Source organism: Gaeumannomyces tritici, assembly GCF_000145635.1.
Source record: "Gaeumannomyces tritici R3-111a-1 unplaced genomic scaffold supercont2.1, whole genome shotgun sequence".
NCBI lineage: Eukaryota > Fungi > Ascomycota > Sordariomycetes > Magnaporthales > Magnaporthaceae > Gaeumannomyces > Gaeumannomyces tritici.
In genome coordinates this window covers 4084358-4105417 of record NW_008804545.1, presented here as the reverse complement: position 1 = coordinate 4105417, position 21060 = coordinate 4084358, and the positions used below count along the sequence as shown (strand labels likewise).

At 57.7% G+C, this 21060-nt stretch overlaps 9 protein-coding genes across 10 annotated transcripts in view; 4 read left to right on the top strand and 5 right to left on the bottom strand.

Annotated features, from left to right (window-relative positions):
• GGTG_01281 (hypothetical protein) overlaps positions 1 to 3126 on the bottom strand; it is a 4546-nt gene extending 1420 nt beyond the window's left edge. Inside the window, exons 1-7 of the mRNA XM_009219043.1 lie at positions 2272 to 3126; positions 2139 to 2165; positions 1907 to 2066; positions 1680 to 1819; positions 1289 to 1619; positions 426 to 1218; positions 15 to 181 (exon numbers count right to left, since the gene is read on the bottom strand). Of these exons, the coding sequence (XP_009217307.1) occupies positions 1067 to 1218; positions 1289 to 1619; positions 1680 to 1819; positions 1907 to 2066; positions 2139 to 2165; positions 2272 to 2379 (918 nt within the window). The 5' untranslated portion in view covers positions 2380 to 3126 and the 3' untranslated portion in view covers positions 15 to 181; positions 426 to 1066. The remainder of the gene's footprint in view (positions 1 to 14; positions 182 to 425; positions 1219 to 1288; positions 1620 to 1679; positions 1820 to 1906; positions 2067 to 2138; positions 2166 to 2271) is intronic.
• Positions 3127 to 3970: 844 nt separating this feature from the next.
• Positions 3971 to 7975, top strand: GGTG_01280 (M protein repeat protein). The gene is made up of 3 exons (XM_009219042.1): positions 3971 to 4804; positions 4890 to 6352; positions 6462 to 7975. The coding sequence occupies exons 1-3, from the start codon at positions 4600 to 4602 to the stop codon at positions 7437 to 7439; spliced, it is 2646 nt and encodes an 881-aa protein (XP_009217306.1). The 5' UTR covers positions 3971 to 4599; the 3' UTR covers positions 7440 to 7975.
• GGTG_01279 (ankyrin repeat domain-containing protein) lies at positions 7489 to 9185 on the bottom strand. The gene is made up of 7 exons (XM_009219041.1): positions 8982 to 9185; positions 8859 to 8884; positions 8634 to 8762; positions 8424 to 8526; positions 8332 to 8345; positions 8003 to 8243; positions 7489 to 7844 (listed from the first exon to the last, which is right to left on the bottom strand). Exons 1-7 carry the CDS (start codon positions 9031 to 9033, stop codon positions 7687 to 7689), a joined length of 723 nt encoding a protein of 240 aa, XP_009217305.1. The 5' UTR covers positions 9034 to 9185; the 3' UTR covers positions 7489 to 7686.
• Positions 9186 to 9301: 116 nt separating this feature from the next.
• On the top strand, positions 9302 to 11504 carry GGTG_01278 (hypothetical protein). The gene has a single exon (XM_009219040.1). The coding sequence runs from the start codon at positions 9531 to 9533 to the stop codon at positions 11091 to 11093; it is 1563 nt and encodes a 520-aa protein (XP_009217304.1). The 5' UTR covers positions 9302 to 9530; the 3' UTR covers positions 11094 to 11504.
• Positions 11115 to 14463, bottom strand: GGTG_01277 (origin recognition complex subunit 1). Its single transcript, XM_009219039.1, has 4 exons — positions 13649 to 14463; positions 13096 to 13568; positions 12387 to 13018; positions 11115 to 12307 (listed from the first exon to the last, which is right to left on the bottom strand). Exons 1-4 carry the CDS (start codon positions 14114 to 14116, stop codon positions 11424 to 11426), a joined length of 2457 nt encoding a protein of 818 aa, XP_009217303.1. The 5' UTR covers positions 14117 to 14463; the 3' UTR covers positions 11115 to 11423.
• A 163-nt stretch (positions 14464 to 14626) lies between these two features.
• GGTG_01276 (prefoldin) lies at positions 14627 to 15900 on the top strand. The gene is made up of 5 exons (XM_009219038.1): positions 14627 to 14882; positions 14948 to 15109; positions 15215 to 15324; positions 15403 to 15520; positions 15630 to 15900. Exons 1-5 carry the CDS (start codon positions 14861 to 14863, stop codon positions 15671 to 15673), a joined length of 456 nt encoding a protein of 151 aa, XP_009217302.1. The 5' UTR covers positions 14627 to 14860; the 3' UTR covers positions 15674 to 15900.
• On the bottom strand, positions 15485 to 18018 carry GGTG_01275 (the record flags this gene model as incomplete). 2 transcript variants are annotated; one of them, XM_009219037.1, is made up of 3 exons in its annotated part: positions 17960 to 18015; positions 17618 to 17800; positions 15947 to 17503 (listed from the first exon to the last, which is right to left on the bottom strand). In XM_009219037.1, exons 2-3 carry the CDS (start codon positions 17756 to 17758, stop codon positions 15947 to 15949), a joined length of 1698 nt encoding a protein of 565 aa, XP_009217301.1. In that variant the 5' UTR covers positions 17759 to 17800; positions 17960 to 18015. The 2 variants fall into 2 exon arrangements, with proteins under 2 accessions (XP_009217300.1, XP_009217301.1); XM_009219036.1 differs by having other exon boundaries at positions 15485 to 17503; positions 17618 to 18018.
• Positions 18019 to 18439: 421 nt separating this feature from the next.
• Positions 18440 to 18961, bottom strand: GGTG_01274 (hypothetical protein; the record flags this gene model as incomplete). The annotated part of the gene is made up of 1 exon (XM_009219035.1): positions 18440 to 18961. One exon carries the CDS (start codon positions 18959 to 18961, stop codon positions 18440 to 18442), a length of 522 nt encoding a protein of 173 aa, XP_009217299.1.
• Positions 18962 to 20467: 1506 nt separating this feature from the next.
• Positions 20468 to 20659, top strand: GGTG_01273 (hypothetical protein; the record flags this gene model as incomplete). The annotated part of the gene is made up of 1 exon (XM_009219034.1): positions 20468 to 20659. One exon carries the CDS (start codon positions 20468 to 20470, stop codon positions 20657 to 20659), a length of 192 nt encoding a protein of 63 aa, XP_009217298.1.
• Between the last annotated feature and the right edge of the window lie 401 nt (positions 20660 to 21060).

The following is a 21060-nucleotide window of genomic DNA, read 5'->3' as shown; positions in this document are numbered from 1 at the left end:
ATTTGGGCACCAACATTTTGCCCAGCCCCTCGTAAACGGGTGTGCCGGTTGGCAGCGACGAGATCTCGCTCCGGGTCAGCTGGGCGAGCCGCATCTCGCGCTGCCTGGCCGCCTGCTGGCTCCGGACCATGGTGATCTGCTGCTGCGCCTGGATCGACTTGAGCTCAATCTCTTGGATCAACTGTTGTGCATGTAGACGCGACCGCGCTCCCTGTCATTAGCACGCGAGCATCCCATAAGTCGGTCCGAGCCGGCGGCACCAGGCCCAGGTAGAATGCGAAACTCTAGGGGGATTTTTTTTTTTTGGAGGGGCCAGGTGAGTGGGAATGCTTCTGTGGCTTCTAGCTTTTGTGCCTCCCTTCCTTCTTTCATTGCCTATTGCCTGCTCCTTTTTTGCTATTTTTGGGAGCCGGGGTTGGGCTGACCTTTTGCAGAGCCTCATTTGATATCGACATCTTGCCGTGACCCGCGTTGGGAGGTGCGTTTGTGTTGCCTGTGGAGTCTCCAGTGGTCTGTGGCAAAGCACGCGTGCCTGAAGGATTGGACCCGAGGCTCAAGGCTGGAGTCAGGATCCGAAGAGGGCAGTGATGCAACCGAGTGAGTGTATCAGGCCGGGTTGGTGCTGTCCAGCGCTCGTCTTTGTTACTTGCGTCGTCGTGGGGCGTGCTGATGGCAAGCTCAAAATTCCCAAAACAGCCCCGCATTGCTGATTACTGTTCCTCTCTGTGGGATGCTATTTTGGCCCGACCACCACCACCACCACCCTACCCGCGCTACCATCCCAGCAAATATCCGTGCATGCATCCAGCCACCGTTACTCTGTACAGCAAAAGTAGGCAAGGAATTCCCTGAGCCAGTTTCGAAAGGGACAATGTGCAACCAGCCTCCTCATAAACATAATTTGACTGGGCAGCAGATTCAACCTAGATTTGTTACCACACTCCATGCTCCTTGTCCTTGGCCCACCCTCCCTCCAGCTCTCGAGATAGCAGCTCACCACGCAGATGCTTCCCAAGTTAATATCGAATTTGACATCTACGCCCGCCCCTCAAGGATTCCCTCCCAGTTATACCCTCTTCTTGTTAGCAATACCGGCTTGTTCCGATACGGGAACAACCTCGGGCACAGCGAGAAACGTCGTGCGCTGCAGCATAAAGTCGTTCTCCTTTCCGTTCAGGCAGGTTTCGAGCAGAATTCTCCAGACGATGAGGTTGTAAGCTGCAAAACAGAATTGCGTTAGCCAGACACCATTTGACACGACAGCGAACCAGGTGAGCAATGTACATACCACCTAGGCCTGTGAACAAATGCCACCAGCTATGGCCTTCCAGGACGATGGACCAAGGGAGTAGAATCCGCGACCTCCACGATATGAGATGGTGGCAGTAGATGTTGTCCAAGTTCCAGAGGGCGAAACCAATCAGAAACAGCGAGACGCCCGTGAGTACAAGAGCATTCATCTGTCCCATGATCTTGTCGGCCTTCAAGGGACTCCTCCGGCGAAGCGCCGGCTCCATCTCCCCCTTTGTCACGAAGTAACCCCTGACTACGAGGGCTATCATCAAGCTGGCGTAGGCAACCTGGTGGAAGACAGGGTTTTTGGTGATATGATAGTATATCTGGCTGCTGCTTAGCCTGGACTCACGAGAATGTCAAATCGGGTGCATGGGGCGGCTTACGGTGATAAAGGCGGCGAGGCCGGCCAGGGCCGAGCCAAGCCATAATCGGAACATCCGCCCCTTGCCATAGGCAAAGGTAGCAAACCCCATTATACATGTCGTATAAATCATGGGCAGCTCATCGGCGAGCTGCATCGAGTCTACAAGGGGCAGAGTGGCGGGTTAGTCTGTCTGGGGCTTGACAACGGAGGCAGGCGTACGCCAGGGCCCAATTAATGTTGACTGACATTTCAAAGTGGCGTGAAAGGCCATGGACCCCAGGCCAACTATGATGTAGCCAATAAAGCCGAAAGTGAGGACACGGGAGTGACCATACGTGACACAGTTCCAGATACCCTTTGCGCCCAACCACATGAAGATCAGGTTGCTAAACGTGTTGACGAACTCCTATAGGTCACAGTTAGAGTCCCCGTCATAAAAAAGAGCGTGGATGGAGATATGAGGAGTGTAGGTACTTACAGCGATGTAGTGAGTAAAATTGTAGTCCTGTAGAGAAGCAGGCGCACAAGCCGTGTCAGACGATGTAGGGGACATCTTGTGTTTCTGGCTGCCGCTGGCCCAGCCATCTCAGAAACCGAAGCAATCATCTTACCTCCTCGCACCAGTTCAGGGTGGACGTTTGCTCGCCCCAGTAGCCATCGCGGGCTTCTCGGTACGGGAAGCGGTGCGGGATCCCGTACAGAAACCCTGCCTCGTACATTTCGACGGATGTAGAGGTGTCGGACCAGATACCCGTTTCCTGTCCACGTAAAGGTGTTTGGGTGCGTTGATACCCTTCTGCTAGCCCGAGCAGTCAAGAAAGTGCCAGGATCCGCTCCAGGCCCTTGCGGACTAACTGTCTTGTCTCGGCGTGGAGATGAGGCTGACAGGGAGCTTCAGGATGCCCTCAAGGGCGGTCCCGATTATAAGAGACGGTGATTGGCTGCAGTATATTAAAACATCACCCTGTTCGGCAGCTGGTTGTCCAAATCGGAACAGCCGGCCAGAGCTTGTGTGCTGCGTCTGGGGTCGTTTGCAACCTTGCAACTGCCCCAAAACGGCAATGTGGTATCGGCCAACGGCAGTGTCAAGTAATGAGTGCGAATTTAGATCACGGAGAGGGTGGTCGATTATGGACAGCGAGCTGGCGAAGGCCGTAACGATGCAGCTTATGTAAAAAGGCCGGCTCTGGTTGGAACAAGAAGTCAACAGGATCCGGCTTACGAACACAAGCGCGTCATAGCCTGGACCAGGACTTGGCGGTTAGGATTAGCGTCTGATGTCCAGCGGCCAGCTGTGGGTCGAGGAGAAAAGAAGAAAGGAAAGATGCTGGCTGGAGGCTGGAGGGAAAAGAAAAGAAGAAAAGGAAGAAGCACGTCTCGACAACCGAGGCACGCACAACGCACAGTGACGCGCAGGCCACGGAAACGGGAGCAAGGCCAGCCCGGCCAAGTCTGTGCTAGCCAACATTGACCCCCGATTAGAATCCCAGCGCCTTCCAATTGATCCGTGGGGCGGAGCCAGCAGCGGCTGGGGCTCTCCAACAACGTGCATTGCGGGGACTGCGGCAGGGTGCTGACTGGACCTGAAAAAAAAAAAATGAAAAAAAAAGCCCTCATAAATTCAATGTTCAATTATGTCTCAACCAACAGCTAGTTGCCCTCAAAACTTTGCGAACATATGCTCCGTCGGCCTCTCTTTGATTGCGTGGGGGCCCGCTTCCCGCCGTTGGTTAGTTTTATTATTAGATGGCGCGGGTATGTAAACCCCACGCCTACGCAGGAACATCTGCACTAGCCGCCTAAGTTCCATACCATGGAATAAACTCTACAGGCCGTTACATAGACTACAGTTCATGATGGGTTCACCATGTCGCACCCATGCTACATACCACTCTCCTCCAGGAGACAAGACCTAGCGTGTGCGGCCCAATGATGCTACCGACACGAGACAGCTTGGGGTAGGTGGGCTCAGAACAACACGAGTGCTGCCGTTTGCCAGGAACGGAAAGGTTTTCCCAACCTTAAATACAGTTCGAGACTGTATCACATGTTAGTGGCTTAAAGCAGACCCAAAATAGCAGACAACCCAAAACACAAAACAGCCAAAGGCCAGCGGGCGCAAGGTCGCATTGGCAATGGGGGAAAGCAAGAGCTCAAACAGAAGGCCATGCCAGGCAGACGGGAATCGATTCCGTGCACGTTCATGGATGGACATGTCTTGGTTGTCGTCAGCCTCAGCCCCGTATCGACCAAAGTACAAATACAAAACGATGTGGATAGCCACACGAGGGCTGGCGCCTCGGCCCACCCATTTAAACCAACACCAGCCGATCAAGACGCTGGTGTCGCTGAAGCGGCACTCTCCATCCTTTTAGGCCCAATTGTGATTCCGGTAGTGTTTGTTGGATGCATTGATTTCTCCGAGAAGACTCGGCGTCCCAAATCACCCTATCGAGCTATACTGTGGCAGGCACCAAAAGGCAAAAGGGCGCATCGCGACGAGACAAAAAAAGTGGGCCCTGGTGAACCTCTGTCCAGCGCAGTCCACCCTGGCATCCTCCATCCCAGGCTCTCAGCCCTCAGCCCTCGACCGTCCACGGGTCACGGTCACACCAATACAAGGGGAAGCACACAGGCATTCTTACACCTCATCTGCCTGTGTCTGTGTCTGTGCCTGTGTCTGGGTCGAGCCAGACCTGCCAGTCAGGTCGCCAAACCCTCCCGACCCAGAACGGCGCTCGCTGCCCCGTGGCCTCAACCTTATCCAGCACATGCATCATGTATGAACGCCAGATCCGCCGCAGCCCTTGACGCCAACTTCTCGTCCCGCCTCTGTTCCCCTCTGCGTTCACCCCAGCTGCTACCGTCGCGCTACCCATGCCATCTGGTTGATGGCCGCACCACCCCCGAATCGACCCGTTTTCTGCAGCTAGGGAGCCATGGCTGCACGATGGGGCTCTTTGTTCCAGCAGGCCGTCACCGGGCTCGAGGCACGCCTTGACACCATTCTGGCTGATGAGGAGGAAAAGGCCAAGGCAAGCCAGGCCCAAGCGACGTCTGGCACCGCAGGCGCTACGGCCGCCGCGGCTACCTCGTCGACCACCGCGCCGACCCCCACCCCGGCCTCGGCTAAATCCAGTCCATGTAGGGCTCCCTCCTCCTTTGCCTGCCCCGTGCTGCTTGTACGAGCTCCCGTCGCTGACCGATGTCTGCCATGCGATTCCGCCAGCCCTTTCACGATCAGGATCGACAAACCGGACACAAGACCGACTCCAGGAGCGGCTTGCGAGAGCCATCGCGGCCAAAAACGCTTCGGCCGGATCCAGGCCCGAGCCCTCGCCTTCGAGGAATTCGTTTACTTCGAGCCCGCGCCAAAGTCTCGATGTCCCCAACCGCGGCTCGATGGACGGCGGAGAGTCGGTTGGAAAGTCGCCTCAAGAACCGGCATCACGGCGAACCTCGCAAGACACGCCCAACCGCACCTCCCTCGATACTACCGAAGCCGACCCCGCACTCGAGTCACAGGCACAGGCAGTTCCAGCTGCGGCGGCAAAGGAGGAGGAAGTTGTTGGGCAGGAGACCACATGCGATGCGCCAAGGAAGTCGGCTGACTTGGAGCGAACCACAACGCCTGTGCCGGCGATAGCCATCGCTTCCGATGTGCCTGTCACAGAAGCACTGTCAGCAGCAGAATCCGAGGCCCTGGCTAGTCTCGAAAAGCAGTCAGACATGGAATCTGATGATGTGCAAAAACAGCACCAAGAGGAGATCCATCACTACGTCGAAAAGATAGATGCACTTCAGGCAAAACTGCAGTATCTCGCCCGTGAGGCTGCAGACGCTGCCAAGAAGGCGGCGCAGACAGCACCATCGGGCAGCCTAGAGAAAAAGCTGGCTGAGAAGGACCACAAAATAGCTCTTCTGATGGAAGAGGGCAAGGCTCTTGGGGTGACGGAACAAAAGCACCGGACAATCATGAAGAAGTTGCGCATCAAGGTCACCGAGGATGAAAAGGAAATCAACAACCTCAAGGCTTCTGTAGCAAAGGCCGACGCCGAAGCCGAGGCGCAGCGAAGACTGGGGCGTCGGGCGAAAGACCTTGAAAAGTTCCACGAGGAGTCCCTGAAGAGGATAGGACAACTGCAGAAGGATATCAACAGCCTCCGCACCGAGTCGTCGTCCAAGGATTCGACCATAGCAGACCTGAGGGCCCAACTACAACAAGCAAATGAGAACGCTGAGTCTCTAAACGCCAGGGCAAATCAGGAGGCACTCGAAAAGGAGCGGCGACGAGTCAAGGAGCTTGAGGACGAGGTTGCGACGCTAAAAGTGGAGAAGGACCTGGCGGCCGATCGGGCCAGGGCGCAAGCCAGCGAGCTCAAAGAGAAGGCAGAGCGGGCCACGGAGCGAGCGCGTGTGGTTGAGGCCGAGCTCAAGGCCGAGGCGCAGGCTATGGAGAGCAAGCTGGAGGCAATGCGCACCCGTGCCGAGGAAACTAGCTCAGGCGCCCTGGGCGACTCCCAGGCGAAGCTCTTGAGGCAGGTCGAGACGCTGCAGACCCAATACGCTATTGCTAGCGACAACTGGCAGGGCATTGAAGCTACTCTTCTCGGGAGAATATCAAATCTGGAGAAGGAGAGGGACGAGGCCCAGCAGCGGGAGTCTGACATGAGAAAGAAGGCGCGAGAGGCGGTAAGGCAGACACCACCATGGCACACATTCTACCCCTTTGGGGCTCAACAAGCAGCTCTCATGCAAGGACTTGGCGGTGAACTGATAAGATTATTCGTCATTTCTGTAGGCCACCCGCGCAAAGCGTAATGAAGAAGAGCTGGAGGAAGCTCGATCGAAGCTGCCCACGGCTCAGCAGGACATCGAGTCGTACCAGAAGCAACTGGAGGCGCTGAAGAAGCGCGCCGAGCAGGCCGAGGCGACTCTGCAGGAAGCCAGAGCCGACTTTGACAAGCAAAAGGCGTCCTGGAAGGATGAGCGGCGACAGGGCACTGGCAGTGCCGACCGGAGTGTAGCCGACGATCGGCGTGGGTGGTTAGAAGACGTGGCGCAGCAGCAGCCATTCCGGAGCAACAGCCGGCCCGACTCGCCTTTGCTCTTGCCGCCGGTGCGGACGTGGAGCTCAGACATGCTCGGCTTCCATACCCTCTCGGGCAAGTTGCGCAAGCCTTCGGCGCCGTCCAGCAACGGCGACGGTGCCGGCGACAGGGGCATGGCCCGGCGCCCGTCAGCGCAGCCGTCCCATCGACCTTCAATAGCGCCGAGCACAGCGGGTAGCTACCATCTGACCCCGGGGTCGACATTCAGTGCTTCTATCGAGGCGCTACCGGCTCCCGGGGCACACCCCATGGACCAGGAAGACATGGACGGCGTCGAGACGGGATCAACGCACCAGGTGGTGCAGGACATGGTGTCCGTCAGCACGGTCGGGGCCGGCCCGTCGGTGCAGCTGGTGGAGCGCATGAGCGCCCAGGTGAGGCGGCTCGAGAGCGAGCGGGTGGCTGGGCGCGAGGAGCTCGCGCGCATGTCGAAGCAGCGCGACGAGGCGCGGGTCGAGATCGTGGCGCTCATGCGGGAGATAGAAGCCGGCAAGGAGGCGCGCGAGCGCGTGGTCAAGCTCGAGGCCGAGGTGGCCGAGGTCAACGCCAGGTACGAGACGACGCTCGAGATGCTCGGCGAGAAGAGCGAGATGGTCGAGGAGCTCAAGGCGGACGTCCAGGACGTGAAGGCCATGTACAGGGAGCTGATAGAGAGTACACTAAAGTGAGGGCGGGAGCAGAAAGCCCCGCCTCGGGGGAGCGCATGTCTGGAGATAGCGGGTGGGATAGAGCGGCACTCTCCTCGGCCTTGACACCAAGGCCTGCGATCTATTTGTCTTTGTTTCACCATAATGTGCCCCCTGATTCTTCCCCTTCCTTTTATTCTCTTCTCCTGTTTATTATTGAGCTATACTGTCTTTTTCTACCAAGACATTTCTCGCGTTTTTCGTCTGTTTGCAGCCCACTCCGGGCCCCCTAGGACGATGTGCCCATCTCGATGCCCTCCCTCTCGGCCACCTGCTCGATGTATTTCCGCACCGCCTTGTCAGGGGCCAGGTCCAGCGCCAAGCACCCGTCGACGTCCTTCTTGTCCGTGCTGGCCCCTGCTTTGAGGAGGGCCACGGCTGTGTCGCCTGCGAGTCCGGGGGCGGCCGCAACAGAAAGTGGGTTCCGGTCGTTAGAGGGCAGCTCAACCACGCAAGGGTGAAACCTCGAACGAATGAAAGCGCGCGGGGGTGGAGGAGGAGGAGGAGGAGGAGGAGGAGGAGAAGGCTTGGGTGCCAGGACTTACCGTGGCCCTCTGCGACGGCGTGGTGCAGCGCCGTCTGCCCCGCGCTGTCGGTGGCGTCGAGCGGGCTCTTCCCGGTCGTGAGGAGCAGGCTGACCATGGGCGTGGAGCCGACGGCGGCGGCGCAGTGGATGGCGTACTGGCCGCGGCGGTCGCGGACGCGGGCCGACGCGGGGGGAGTCTGGTCTAGTAGCTTGCGCGCTACGTCCAGGTTGTTCTTGGAGGCGGCGAAGTGCAGGGCCGTCTGTGGGGGTTGGGGATAAAGGGGGAAGATGAGTCAGTTTAGGCTAGAAGGTTTACAAAGAAGGTAAGGAAGGGGGCGTATAACCGACCTGGCCGCTGTTGTCTAGTAAAGGTTGGTTGGCTTGGTTAACAGGAGAGTCGAGGCGAAGAAAAGGGGAAGCTATTGGCTTGTGGACCTTACTCTTCTCGTTGACGTCGGCTCCCTTGCCGAGGAGGAGGTCAACCAGCTTGTCTCCGTCCTTGATGCTCACGGCTATCATCAAGGGTGTCCAGCCGCTGTCGTCCTAGAAAGCAGAAGACAGGGGAGTCGGCTATCAGCAGGTACTTCTAGGTATTTTCATGTTTGTGTATTTTCCACATGCTGCCGTGACATGGCCGGCCTCCTACTCACCTGGACGTCGGCATCAAAGCCCTTCTGAGCCACCAACAGGTTCGTTACCTCGAGCTGATTTGACGAGACCGCCCAGTGGATGGGGAGTCTCCCGTCGTCGTCCTTACGAGCTGCCGCCTTGGGATCGGCCTGTGTGTTGAGCAAGCATCAGATAACCACGCTGGGTCAACGGTGGGCAAGCTGTAATCACAACCCGAGTGTGGGTTTACTGGACCTGGACTGTACATTGAGAAGAGACTCGACTATGGTGTCTTTTGGTGTTTTTTTTGTTTGTTTCTCATGGTCAGGCCGCCGCGCTTTGTGACGACAAGCTGAGAGGTCGAGATGGCTTTGGGACTCGAGACTTACATTTCCCCTCTCGGCAGGCTGCGTGCAGCGCAAACTTGTTCTCTTCCGCCATATTGATGCGATGGATGGGTGAGTATCAAAATCGCCGGTGGGATTATATTCTCAGCAGCTGTGAGTTTCAAGGGCAGAGCTCTTTCATGCTCGGCTGATGACAGCCGATGTTGTGCTGTGTAAGTGTGCTATCGGAGGTAGGCTTGCAGCGAGGTAATCGCATTGGGCTTAGACACTTTTGACTCCGCCCTGGTCCAACCTTTTCATAAAAGTGGACACAGTGAACAAGCTAGCATTTGACACGGTACTAGAAAATCCAGGCCGTGAATAATTAGCATCGCGACCCACTTGTGAAGCGCGCCGCTCCGCGATGGAGGCAGCTGCATCAACCATCATCACCAGCATTCATCTCCCAATCCCCCGATCCAGATCCTGTCGCCCACCGTGCCCCTTCCGGTCCCCGACATCCCGATCCGAAACCCTACTGCTCGGAGATCAATACCCCAAACCCACCCAGGCCCCCAGCCGTCCCTCGGGGCGTGTGTCCCTGCCGCAAGCATGGCCCAAGAGTCGGTCCTGGGCCCGGTGGACGCCGCGCTCGAGGCGCTCGTCGTGCAGAACGCGAAGAAGACAAGGGAGGTGTTCACAGACCCGGCCAGCCGCAAGCGCATACGACTCGTCGCCCCCGCCAGCGCCGCCGGTGCCGAAGGCGACCTCGACAAGACCACCCTGGCCCTGCGCTTCAACGCCGAGTACGCCGACCTGAGGGAGCTGCCGCCCGCGCTGGCGGCGAGGCAGGCGGCGGCCGCCGGCGGGAGGAAAAAGGCCGCTGCGCCGCCGAGGAGGACAGGTGGAGGAGCGGCGGCGGCGGCAGACACTCCCGAGGACGAGAAGACGCGGAAGCTGATCGAGAGCATCCCGGCCGGCGGGAGCAGGGCGGCGGCGGCGGCGGCGAGGCCACAGCTCGGCAAGGGCCCGCATTCGACGGCGCTGGTGCTGCAGAGCCGCGGGCCCGGGTCGGCGGGCGCGCAGCAGTCGCCATCACAGCGACAACAACAACAACAACAACAGAAGCCCGCTCCGGCCATAGGGCAGCAGCTCGCGCTCGCGCGGCCCGACGACCTCCTCATGCACCCCAAGCCCGAGTGGCACCGGCCCTGGAAGCTCATGCGCGTCATCTCGGGCCACCTGGGCTGGGTGCGGGCGCTGGCGGTGGAGCCCGACAACCAGTGGTTCGCCTCGGGGGCGGGTGACCGCACCATCAAGATCTGGGAGCTGGCCACGGGCCGGCTGCGGCTCACGCTGACGGGCCACATCTCGACGGTGCGCGGGCTCGCCGTCTCGCCGCGCCACCCCTACCTCTTCTCGTGCGGCGAGGACAAGATGGTCAAGTGCTGGGACCTCGAGACCAACAAGGTCATACGCCACTACCACGGCCACCTGAGCGGCGTCTACGCGCTCGCGCTGCACCCGACGCTCGACGTGCTCGTCACGGGCGGCCGCGACGGCGTCGCCCGCGTCTGGGACATGCGCACCCGCAGCAACGTGCACGTGCTCGGCGGCCACACGGGCACCGTCGCCGACCTCGTCTGCCAGGAGTCGGACCCCCAGGTCATCACGGGCAGCCTCGACTCGACGGTGCGCATGTGGGACCTGGCCGCCGGCAAGACCTCGGGCGTCCTGACCCACCACAAGAAGGGCGTGCGCGCCCTGGCCACCCACCCGGCCGAGTTCACCTTCGCCTCGGGCAGCGCCGGCTCCATCAAGCAGTGGAAGTGCCCCGAGGGCGCCTTCATGCAGAACTTTGAGGGCCACCGCGCCATCATCAACACCCTGTCCGTCAACCACGACAACGTGCTCTTCTCGGGCGCCGACAACGGCTCCATGAGCTTCTGGGACTGGAAGTCGGGCCACCGCTTCCAGGCCCTCGACACCATCGCCCAGCCCGGGTCGCTCGACGCCGAGTCGGGCATTATGAGCTCCGTCTTTGACGTCACGGGCACCCGCCTCATCTGCGGCGAGGCCGACAAGACCATAAAGGTCTGGAAGGAGGACAAGGACGCCACCGAGGAGACGCACCCGCTCGACTGGAAGCCTACGTTGAGCCACCGGAAATTCTAGACGACGTTTGAAGGCGTGTTTCGTTGGGTCGCCTGAGTATAGTTTATGTAACAATAATCAGACCATGTTATTAGATTTCCCTCTCGTCAGCCAACAGTCTAGCGGCCTTTGGTATCAAGAGAGAAAGCCGATATACAGCAAAAGGCCGTTTGCAGCCCCCATTTGGGGTGTTATTTAAAAAAAAAAAAGGGAACATCTATAAGAACAACAAAAACACCATCTACTCGTTTGGTTTCTTTCAACCGTACATGAAGGATACCACCGTATGCTACAATCATACAAAAAAAACCCCCATGCTTGTCGAGTGGTACACAAAAGAGCTCCCTAGGCTCACAGGACAAGGCCGAGAGCCTTGATCTCCGGGTCGTCCCGAAAGGCAAGCCTGACCTCCTCGTCGCCGACCGCGAGCCGGATCTTGCTGGGCCGCTCGGGCCTCTGCGCCTCGAGGTTGACGATGCCGGCGCCCGTGAGCTCGACGGCGGCGGATCCGAGCCCGGCGAGGCGGCCGGCGCCGTGCTGGTCGCGCTTCTTCTTGGCCGCGGCCCCGCTCGGCGTCCACGCCACTGATGCGTCCAGAGACAAGGCCGCCGCCGCCGCCGACCCGTCGTCGTCGGCGGCGGCGGTGGCCACGTACTGGCCGGCGGCGTTGACCCTGCGGCGCCCGAGCAGCTCGACCTGCCTGCTCCCGCCCGCGGCGAACTTGACGGCCCGCTGCATCTCCTCGAGCACGTCGCCGTACGTGCTCTCGGCCAGCCCCGTGCGCGTCACGCGCATCAGCAGCGCGGCGAGGAGCAGCCTCGACGCGAAGGGGAGCGCCCGCAGGTATTGTTGCAGCGGGCTCGTCGTGGCCTCGGCGATGGCCCGCCGGATCGTCTCGATGGTGACGCGCCCGGCGTTGCGCTTCTTCTTGGCCGCCGCCGCCGCGTTGTCCTGCTGCTTTGGCTGTTGCTGCTGCTGCTGCCGCTTCTTGCTAGGAGTGTCTGGGGCTTCCGACACGCCCGTTAGGCTGCGGCTTTCGGCCTCGGCGAGCTCGACGGCCCGTCTGCAGATGTCGAGTGCGCGTCGGGCGTCACCGCTCACGGCCGCCACCTTTCGGCTGGCAAATTGGACGGCGTCCGCCTCCACAATGTTTCCGGGAACGCCCTCTAGTCTTGATTGGATGATCTTCATGAGTTGCTCGTGGGTGTATCCTGGGAACGTGATACGGGTAAGGCCTAGAGTGTGGTGGTCAGTACTGGCTGGAAGAAATTTCAAGCATCCATGACATAAATATAACTCTCAAAAGAAACCTACCAAGTCTGCTGCTGATCTTGTTACTGAGAGTTCGCTCTGGAAGATCCATCGTGTTCGCCACCGCCAGGACAATGAGTCGACTGTGTCTCAGGCCGGGCCAGTTGAAAAAGTTGTACATGACGCCTTGGTTCTTGGTGACGAGCTGATCCAGCTCGTCCATCAGCACGACGCAGGGCACACGACGCGGGCTGGGGTTGCTGAACTCGCGCTCCAGCAGGTCCAGCGCCTGCGCCGGGCTGACGCGCTGGCCCCTGAGAGCCTCCCAGAGCAGCGAGTAGGCCTGGTGCGGGTCCGAGACCTTCATGCCGTTGATCTCAACAAAGATGAAATCGTCTAGCTCGTCGTGGCGGACCGCCTCGTCCAGCCGCGACACCACCTCGCGCACCGTCGCCGTCTTTCCCGTGCCAGGGGTGCCCGAGATGTAGATACACGAGCCGGCCCCGTCCGTGATGGCCGCCTCGAGATGCGCGTACACCTCGCTAAACTCGGACTCGCGGCATGGCAGGCTGGTCGGCACCGAGGCCACGTGTAGCTGCGTTCGCGCAATCTGAAACGGAGAGCCCTGCAACTGGCTTGGAGGCAGTGTCCTCATGGCCAAGGGCGTGAACTCTAGGTGCTTCTTCACCACAACCCTATATCAAAGACGGATGCGTCAGTTTCTAGCCCTGTTCAAATACACGGGGGCGTTGCGTCAGCGGCAGGGCCTCACCTCCTATGTGAAGACGGAGTAGCAGGCTTGCTGGCCCCACGCGCCCTGCTGGGAGTCGTCGCGCTTGCCATTTTGCGCTTTTTAGGTGTCCGCTGAAGCTTCTTAGCTACATCGTCATCGTCGTCGTCGTCGTCTCCGGCGGCGGAAAACTCGTAAACGTCAGCGGAAGGCTCTTTCGGTTTGCGCCGCGCTCGTGTGGCCTTGGTTTCCGTCTTGACACGCTCAATGAGTTTATAGACGTCCAGCGCGGTGCCACTAAATATGTCTTCCCACACAAACTCGTTCGTATAGCTGGCTGTGCGCGTGTTGCAGCCGCGGCGACATACGAACACCTTGCCAAACTCGCGCGAGTTCCTCGGGACCTTGCCGCTCGGGTACTTGGCGAGAAATGCCTCTTGTGACATGACGGTTGCCTTGCCATTGATGGCGGCCAAGGGGTTCGTGTCCCACGAGGGTGTGATATAGAGCTCGTTCTAGTTGGTGGTCGTCAATCTAGTTAGCCTGCCGCCCTTCAACGCACACACGACGTCTGGTTAAGACACGGAATGCTCACCCAGTATGTGTCGGTCAGCTTCTTCTCCTTGTTGCGGATCTCCCTCGCGGTAGAGAACCACATAAAGTGTGCAGCCTTCTCGCCCTCATCACCATCCTCTTCGACAAAGTCGCATATTATGCCGACCCAAGCCTCGTTGGACCCCTCGGCCTTCAGGAGGACCGTGTCGCCGAGTCTGCACTCAAATTCGCCCATGCGGGCGCCGATAATCTTGTGCTCTGGTATTTCAGGTGCTCGCTTCCTCTTGCGCCGGCCGGCACCGTTGGCCGCTGGATCCTGCGACGGCTCGCCCGGGGGTGGGAGCGAGGGGTTCGAGGTGGTTCCATTGCTGTCGCCGGCCGGTCCTTCGCCGTCATAGATCCATTCCCATGGCAGGTCGTCGTCGCCGAGCTCGTCGTCCGAGTCGTCTCTAAGCACGCCGGGGATAATCCTTTTATTTCGCTTCGCTTTAGGCAGGGCATCGGCCATTATGCGCGGCCTGAAACTCGTTGCCTCGACTGGCCTGGGTTCGAGGCAAGGCCGCGGTTGCGACGGGGGAGAAAGAGAGGCTCAGCTACCAACGGGCCATGGGCCGAAACTCCTGTGCAAGATAACAAACAGTGACAATCCGAAACTCAAGCAAATGGTTCCTATGTGACGAAGCCAGGGAGAATACAAGGCGATTAGGCAAGCAGGTTCGCGCAATGAACAGTGGTAGGCTAGGACAATGAGCGATGCAAGGTCGTTGGGTAAATGCCTGGTCAATTCTGGGTGGCAGTCGGCCTGGGCGTTCGTTGCCTGCCCTGTCCGGTCCAACGTCAAGAAAACGCGTCTCGACGCGTCGTAGCCAATTTGGTCATGATCTCAATTAAGATCCATGTCCCAGCGATTGTCGCAGGTAACTGGCCCGTGCGCACAGGATCTCTTGGTACAGTGCTCTGCACCGTGTCGCGAATTCCTACGTCGGTCGACCCGTTCAGGGTGGGAGAGTGGGATGGATTCCAGCGCTGAGGGGCAGCAGCCAACTCGTAAAGCAGGAGGATTGCCGAAACAGGCACACTCGAGTGCGCCCAGCCATATTCGCCCAGATAATACACCCCACTTTTGGGCTTTCGAGAGACAAGACGCTGCTCCTCCCTGCAGAAAACCATCTAGGCCGCTGCTCAACACCCCGTCGCTATTTGTGCCCCGGTTCTCAGACAAAAGCCAAATACTGGTACACCCTCGCCCACGATGGCTTCAGGAGGGCAACAGAGTGAGTCGGCAGTCATAAACTTTGCACTTGCTACATCTTTGCTAACCTGACACAACCAACATCAGTAAATCTGGACAGCCTCAGCGCACAGCAGCTGAGCGCAGTCAAGAAGCAGCTGGACGAGGAGGTCGAGCACTTGACAGGTTCCTTTACCCAGCTACATGCCGCACAGGGAAAGTTCCGTGAGTGCCTGCGTGTCGTCAAGGAGCAGGCTGCGTCGTCAGAGTGTAAGTCACCCACCACAACTGCACCTGCCCAAGTGACCAAGAGCGTCGTCTCGTTTCGCGTCCGTCGGCCGTCGGCCTGCTGCTGACAGCAATCTATGAATCCAGCAAAACGAGATGTCCTCGTGCCCTTGACAAACTCTCTCTACGTCCAGGGGAAGCTGTCAGACCCAGACCGGGTTCTCGTCGACGTCGGCACAGGTTTCTATATTGAAAAGGTATATTGCCTACCCACGAACCCTTGCTTGAGTCAAGCCATTCTAACAAGATGTGTGTCGTTTGTTTCTTGGTCGCAGAACGCCAAGAGTGCAGCAGAGTTCTACGAGACCAAAACAAAAGAGCTAGGAACCAATATCCAGGGCCTAGAGGCCATCATCCAGGGCAAAACCAACAACTTGCGTGTGGTCGAAGAAGGTATGGTGCCTTTTCATTTCTCTCCGGGCGACCTTGTCGTATCCCATCGCGGACCGGGTTATGTCTGTCTACTAGTTGTAAACACCAATCTGACTCTAGCTTGCTCTAGTCTTGCGCCAAAAGCTCGCGACAGCTGCAACACCATCTACATAGCCCTAATTCACTTGAGAATGAATCAAGTCTATAGTGTAGCTCAAAATGCAGTCGAACCAGGCACTCAACGGCCCTCTCCTACTAGAAAGCGACCAGTCGTGCAGACCACTACAGTCCACAAATTCAACCGCTGCCAAACCCTCTAAGAAACCCCATTCCTTCTCATATGTCTCATTGTGGTTTTGATTCGCCTGTGGCTTTGATCCTTTCCCTTGACCAATCCACTCCCTCGGCTTGCGGGCCGTATTCTGATGTGCCATTGAGGTTTCATATTCAAGCCTTACGAGCTGGCTTCTCGCTCATGCCCTTTCCTGCCGCCTGCTTAGGAGCGCCGCCGCCGGGCCCCGGAGCGCCTCCGTCTCCTTCGGATTTCTCAAATCCACCGGCCCGAACCTTGTCCAAGAAGTCCTGGAGTGTCTTGATCAATCGCAGTAATCGTGCCCCTCCCTCCTGGACCGGCTGTTCATAGGCGACAGGGAGCAGTCCCGTATGGCCCGGGCCAAAATCGCGTGGGTTGAAGGCGATGTTGCGCTTGTCGAGGACGTCAACCCAGTCCACAGCGTAGAGAGACATGGCGCACGACTGCCATATGCAGGCGCCGGTGACAAGATTCCAGTCTTTATAGGTGGCCAACTCGACGTGGTAGGGTGCGGAAGCATCGCCGAGCAGGTAGGTTCGAGCAGATTTGGTGGTGATGCCCGTGACCTTGGCACCCTGCACCACTTGTGGCGAGAGACGTGGAACCAGACTTCCGTCGGGTGCCTTCTGCAGCTTGACATGTCGGTGCATGTTTCGGAAGAAATCCGCCATGGCCTCCAAGCCCTCCTCGACTAGTATCTCCAGGCTCCAGTCGTAAGATCCATCTGGGTTCACCGAAATGATTGCCTTCTCCTTGTTCTTGTGCTCTCTCCGGAAGACTGTGGGCTGGACAAGTTGGAATTGTTCCTGGCCACCTGTCCTGGTCGTGAACTTCTGATACTTCATCTCCAGACGCCAATCATTGGTGAAGACAACAATGCTGGTCTCGGTTGGGACCTTGTCAAGAGCGTCGATGCGGTTATCGGCGGGTGAGAAGATGGTGGGCGAGGCCTCGATGGCCTTCCGGATCTTGGAGGCAAATTGCTGAGTGCCGATGTCCCTGTTGCAGAAGCCGATGTCCTTGTTGTAGTAGAAAATCGCCTTGTGCATGACGTTTCTGATCATTGCGTCGAACTGCGATACCGACGTGAGGTCCATTTTCTTGGGGTACTGGTACTGCAGCAGGGCACCCAAATGAACTCGCATGCGCATCTCGTCTGGAGTTGCACGCAGCCGCTTGACAACCTCGTCTAGGTGACCCATGAACTTCTCGGTGTAGATGCTAAACTCGAATTCTTGGTCCTGGTCGGTGTCTGTCTCGAGGAGACCCGGCTCTTCGGGCTGAGGCGCGGGCCGATCGGTGATGAAGCGGTACGTCGGAGCGACACCATCTTGGTTTGGGATTGAGATGCGCTCGCCGCCCTTGGTCTCCATGTCATGCCGGACCCGTTTGATGAGGAATCTCTCTCGGCCAGTCGAAGGCACTTGGATCAGGTGCGCCGGGTAGTAGATCAGCAGACCAGGGTCGTTTTGAGAGAGGATATGAACCAGGGCAGCAACGCCCTTCCTCATGTGCGGCTTGGTTGGTGCGGCCAGTGCCACGAGCCCACCAGGTCGGACGTGGGCCGAAACCCGCGAGTTGCCTCTGACCAAATCCAGCTTGTCCTCGATGTCGGGGTTGGCCAAAGGGTCGGCGGCGGCGCCGCCCTCATTCTCGAAGACTGGCGCGCTTTCCGGGACTACCATGAGTAGCTGTGGTGGGATGTGCCAGGCGATCAGCTTGCTTTCTCTGATGGGTGCTGCTTCGCTTATGGTTGGGGAGATGGGAGTAGACTACGTTGCATCCCGCATGTGCGTGCGACTCACCTGGAGGAACGACTCGCCGGTTGCTGGCGGCATCGCAGCCGCCGACGATGCGGGGCCGCTGGTGCCGCCGGGCCTTTGACCGGTCTGCCGGCCAGTCGGGGCGGCGGCTCCCCTGCCCTGGGGCATCCTCGAGCTGCTCATTGCACCAGGTATCGGTGCCGTGTGTCAACGATTAATTGATGTCTTTCTTTTCATATCGCCACGGCCGCAGGGTACAAGGCAGCGATAAGCAAAGGTCAGCAGGGGCCTCTATCAAAAAGCGCCATGGAAGTGACATCTTGGCTTTATGTGGAAGCAGCTTTGGGCTTGTCGCAAGGCTTTTTCGGCGGCAGTCCCATGTACCTGGAGAGCGAATCGTCTGCTAGAATGCTGGCAGCCAGGCGATCCTTGTTGGCGATATGCTTGAAATGGTTTTTAAAGGTGTGAGCAGATTCTGTCGAGCTGGCAAAGGGATCTGGCTTCAGAACGGGCTTTGCACACTCACCAAGCAAACAAAAAGTGCTGCGTGTTAGGAAGCAGAAGAGGAGGAAGAAGGGGAAAATGGGCCTGGAAAACGGGCCTGGAAAAAGAGGAAGACGAGGGAAAGCAAGCACTGGCCACCAGGATGGATTTGTGCTTGAAAAATTGCCTGGCCATTCACGCAAACAAGGAAGGAACTATCCGGTCAGGTAAGCACCCGACAGCCAGGTAAGAGCTAGGTAGCTAGGCGGGACTTTGGCAAGTGCGACCTACCTAGCTAAATAGGTAGGTACCTGCCAGGCTTTGCATAACCCTGCCAGCTGTTTCCTTTTGCCGGAGGAAGGGACCACTGGGTACCCGGCCTCAGCCTTGGTGATCTCGATGTCCTAGGTTGATGGTGTTTGCCCAGACGTCCTTCCATGTGTGACATGGACGACGCACTAGAGAATTTTTCTCTTCCGTATCGGCAATGCTGCCGATGGTAATGGGGAAACCCTTAAACCATTTATCGATGACTTCTTGCGGTGCATTGGACAACCTCCGCTTTTTGGGACGTCGATCGATCTTGCATGGGTTTCCTCGAGCATTTTTGATGGCTTTAGGTTCCTGCACGAGCCAATCTCGACCCATCTCGTCAATCTTTCTCGATCTCTCGGTGGAAGTGGGACCTTTGTACAGGTCCCAGGCATTGATGGGGGGCAGGAGACGCCTGGTCGTCTCTTTCGGAGGGATCAGAGCAAGGAGCCAGCTATTTTCCAATGCCAGTACGTCCGGATGGTGGCGTGCCGGAGCTGCCTGGACGGAAGAACGCTCGATCTCCGCCTTGATATCTTCCCAGGCTGGCATCTTGTCAGGGCTGCACCCACTGCGGTAGTATGCTCTCATTGATTGGGTGAAGTCTGGCAGGAAAGCGATCATAGTGTCGACGAGGGGGTCATTCCTGTGCCCTCGATGACCGATGGGAGGTCTCTAAATTTATCGTCCCAATGAGGGAGCCCCTGATGACAATGCAAGACTCAGCCCTGGTCAGCAGTCGGGGGGCAGCTTGGCCGTTGGAGTCTTCTGATGGAGTCCCAGAGAATTCCACCACCAGTGGACATGAATTTCTTCCAGTGGTCCAGGCCGCAACGCCTGACAATCTGTGTGCCTTCCATCTCGTTCAATCCCACCTCTTTCCAGTTCTTCTTCAACTGCAATTGAGGTACTCAGAACAAACATAGAGCACCGCGTGCCGCCCCCAGGGCTGATAAAGGCTATCTGTAAAAGTTGTTCGGCCTTGTTGGTAGGGCTTGGTACCCATTGTAACCATCTGACTTCGATGAGACTGAGATATTCCATTTGGCTATGCAGTCAACGTCGTAAAGCATGTTGTGAGCTGGGTATTACTATCTTAGGGACCAACCATTAAATAACATTTTTGTAATTGTAAACGATTCGGTCTTCCATGTGTTGAGCATTGGCTCGCTTCCCCTTCCGAATTCTGGATAGAGATTAAGTTTATAATCTTTTATCACCCCCTTCTTTCGGGTTGCTTTGCCAAGCACAATGTTGACGTGTGGCACCGCGTTGCTAAGATCGCTAATAAAGCGGTAGCAGGCTGATAACACATGCGTTGGCTGCATCGTCCGGCTGGTTAGCAGGTCGCCGCATATCACGGCGCGCTGCACGCGGTACTGCTTGCTTTCCCATACACTGTCGGCGGTACAAAGCACTTGTGATAACTGGTTTACGGAGTGGCTGAGCTGCACGGCTGGCCAGGTGCACAAAGTGTCGTTTCGAGAAGGAAAGTTTGTCGAGGTAACTTGTATAATGCTAGCGGGTTTTGCAATATTTTTAATCGCGTCCCAGCAATCACTGGTGCCATGGCTTGCGAGTTCTACTTCGACACAGCTCGCAAACAGCTGTGGTGCGAGGTGTCCGGTCTTTGGATCCCGCCCTATGTCGAAAAGTTCCCAAGCGACCGCATGGCGTGCTGGTAGGACCACTGTATTGCGCCAGTAAAAAACAAGACTGAGCATATCGACAAGGACGATGGTGCAGCTAAATGGGCGCAAGATACCTTCGATTTCACCATACCGCGGGACACACCGGGCAATAACTTGGCATCCGAATTTCCATCTTTGTGGATGCCCGACCTCGCACCGGTGTGGAAGGACAAAGACAAGCCGACTTGGGGTTCTTTTATACTTGAACGTACGTACTTGGTGTCTTTCGAAAACCAGCTCTTGTCATATTTGTTGATTTTGCATGCCTACACTTACCAAGGTACCGACTGGAAAACTTTAATATTCTTGTTCTCAGTAAGGCATTCGAGGCTCGGTTCCCCGCTCTCATCTCTTCATACTTCAATATTGTTCGCAAATCCATCACCAATTAGGTGCCCGGGCCATCATGCACCTGCCGGTAAACCACTGTAAAGATGTGGTACAGAACCGGCTGGCCAGCGGGCTTTACAAGGAATTCATATTCGAAGAGCTGCTGTACAAGTACGAGAATGAAGACCGCTTCGACGCCGACACCGAGGCTCTCAACTATAAGAAGGTCCGTATTCACCGTACCGCAGATATCTACCTAGGCACCTAGTAGGCAGGTACATCCCCAGTCGGCCGCTGCCATCCTATCGGCTGCATCAGCTTCACAATCGGCATATCCTGAAGTAAGGACCGAAGGCTCGTCCACAGTTCATAGCGATTCTTGCAACGCCATAGACACCAAGCTTGTGGGCCCCACCACGCCGCCCTCCGACGCAGATGAACCGAACTTCCGAAATCGCCTCTTCAGCGCTCTCGCTGTATCCAAGCAGTGATGGGAACTCGGAGTCGAGGGTAGTCGACTACCGTGCAAGGGTTCTGGAGTGATACAAGGACTTGTCACCAGCCCGACAGAGAAACCTCAAAGGGTGTTTGTATATTTGGGGTTCCTGATTTTATGATGGGCGGCTTTAGAGAGAGAGGAAAGGGGGGGGGGTGGGGGGGGTGGGGGGG

Excerpts from the sequence above, each read along its gene's own strand:
- GGTG_01279 (XM_009219041.1), bottom strand. The coding sequence starts at position 9,033 with ATGGCGGAAGAGAACAAGTTTGCGCTGCACGCAGCCTGCCGAGAGGGG. Across the intron at positions 8,527-8,633 it reads GCTTTGATGCCGACGTCCAG|GACGACAGCGGCTGGACACC; the intron begins GTGAGTAGGAGG and ends TCTGCTTTCTAG. Across the intron at positions 7,845-8,002 it reads CGCCGTCGCAGAGGGCCACG|GCGACACAGCCGTGGCCCTC; the intron begins GTAAGTCCTGGC and ends CCGGACTCGCAG.
- GGTG_01278 (XM_009219040.1), top strand. The coding sequence starts at position 9,531 with ATGGCCCAAGAGTCGGTCCTGGGCCCGGTGGACGCCGCGCTCGAGGCG.
- GGTG_01276 (XM_009219038.1), top strand. The coding sequence starts at position 14,861 with ATGGCTTCAGGAGGGCAACAGA. Across the intron at positions 14,883-14,947 it reads GGCTTCAGGAGGGCAACAGA|TAAATCTGGACAGCCTCAGC; the intron begins GTGAGTCGGCAG and ends AACCAACATCAG. Across the intron at positions 15,325-15,402 it reads CAGGTTTCTATATTGAAAAG|AACGCCAAGAGTGCAGCAGA; the intron begins GTATATTGCCTA and ends TCTTGGTCGCAG.
- GGTG_01280 (XM_009219042.1), top strand. The coding sequence starts at position 4,600 with ATGGCTGCACGATGGGGCTCTTTGTTCCAGCAGGCCGTCACCGGGCTC. Across the intron at positions 4,805-4,889 it reads CTCGGCTAAATCCAGTCCAT|CCCTTTCACGATCAGGATCG; the intron begins GTAGGGCTCCCT and ends CGATTCCGCCAG. Across the intron at positions 6,353-6,461 it reads GAAAGAAGGCGCGAGAGGCG|GCCACCCGCGCAAAGCGTAA; the intron begins GTAAGGCAGACA and ends TCATTTCTGTAG.
- GGTG_01277 (XM_009219039.1), bottom strand. The coding sequence starts at position 14,116 with ATGGCCGATGCCCTGCCTAAAGCGAAGCGAAATAAAAGGATTATCCCC. Across the intron at positions 13,019-13,095 it reads ACTCCGTCTTCACATAGGAG|GGTTGTGGTGAAGAAGCACC; the intron begins GTGAGGCCCTGC and ends TCTTTGATATAG. Across the intron at positions 12,308-12,386 it reads CAAGATCAGCAGCAGACTTG|GCCTTACCCGTATCACGTTC; the intron begins GTAGGTTTCTTT and ends ACCACACTCTAG.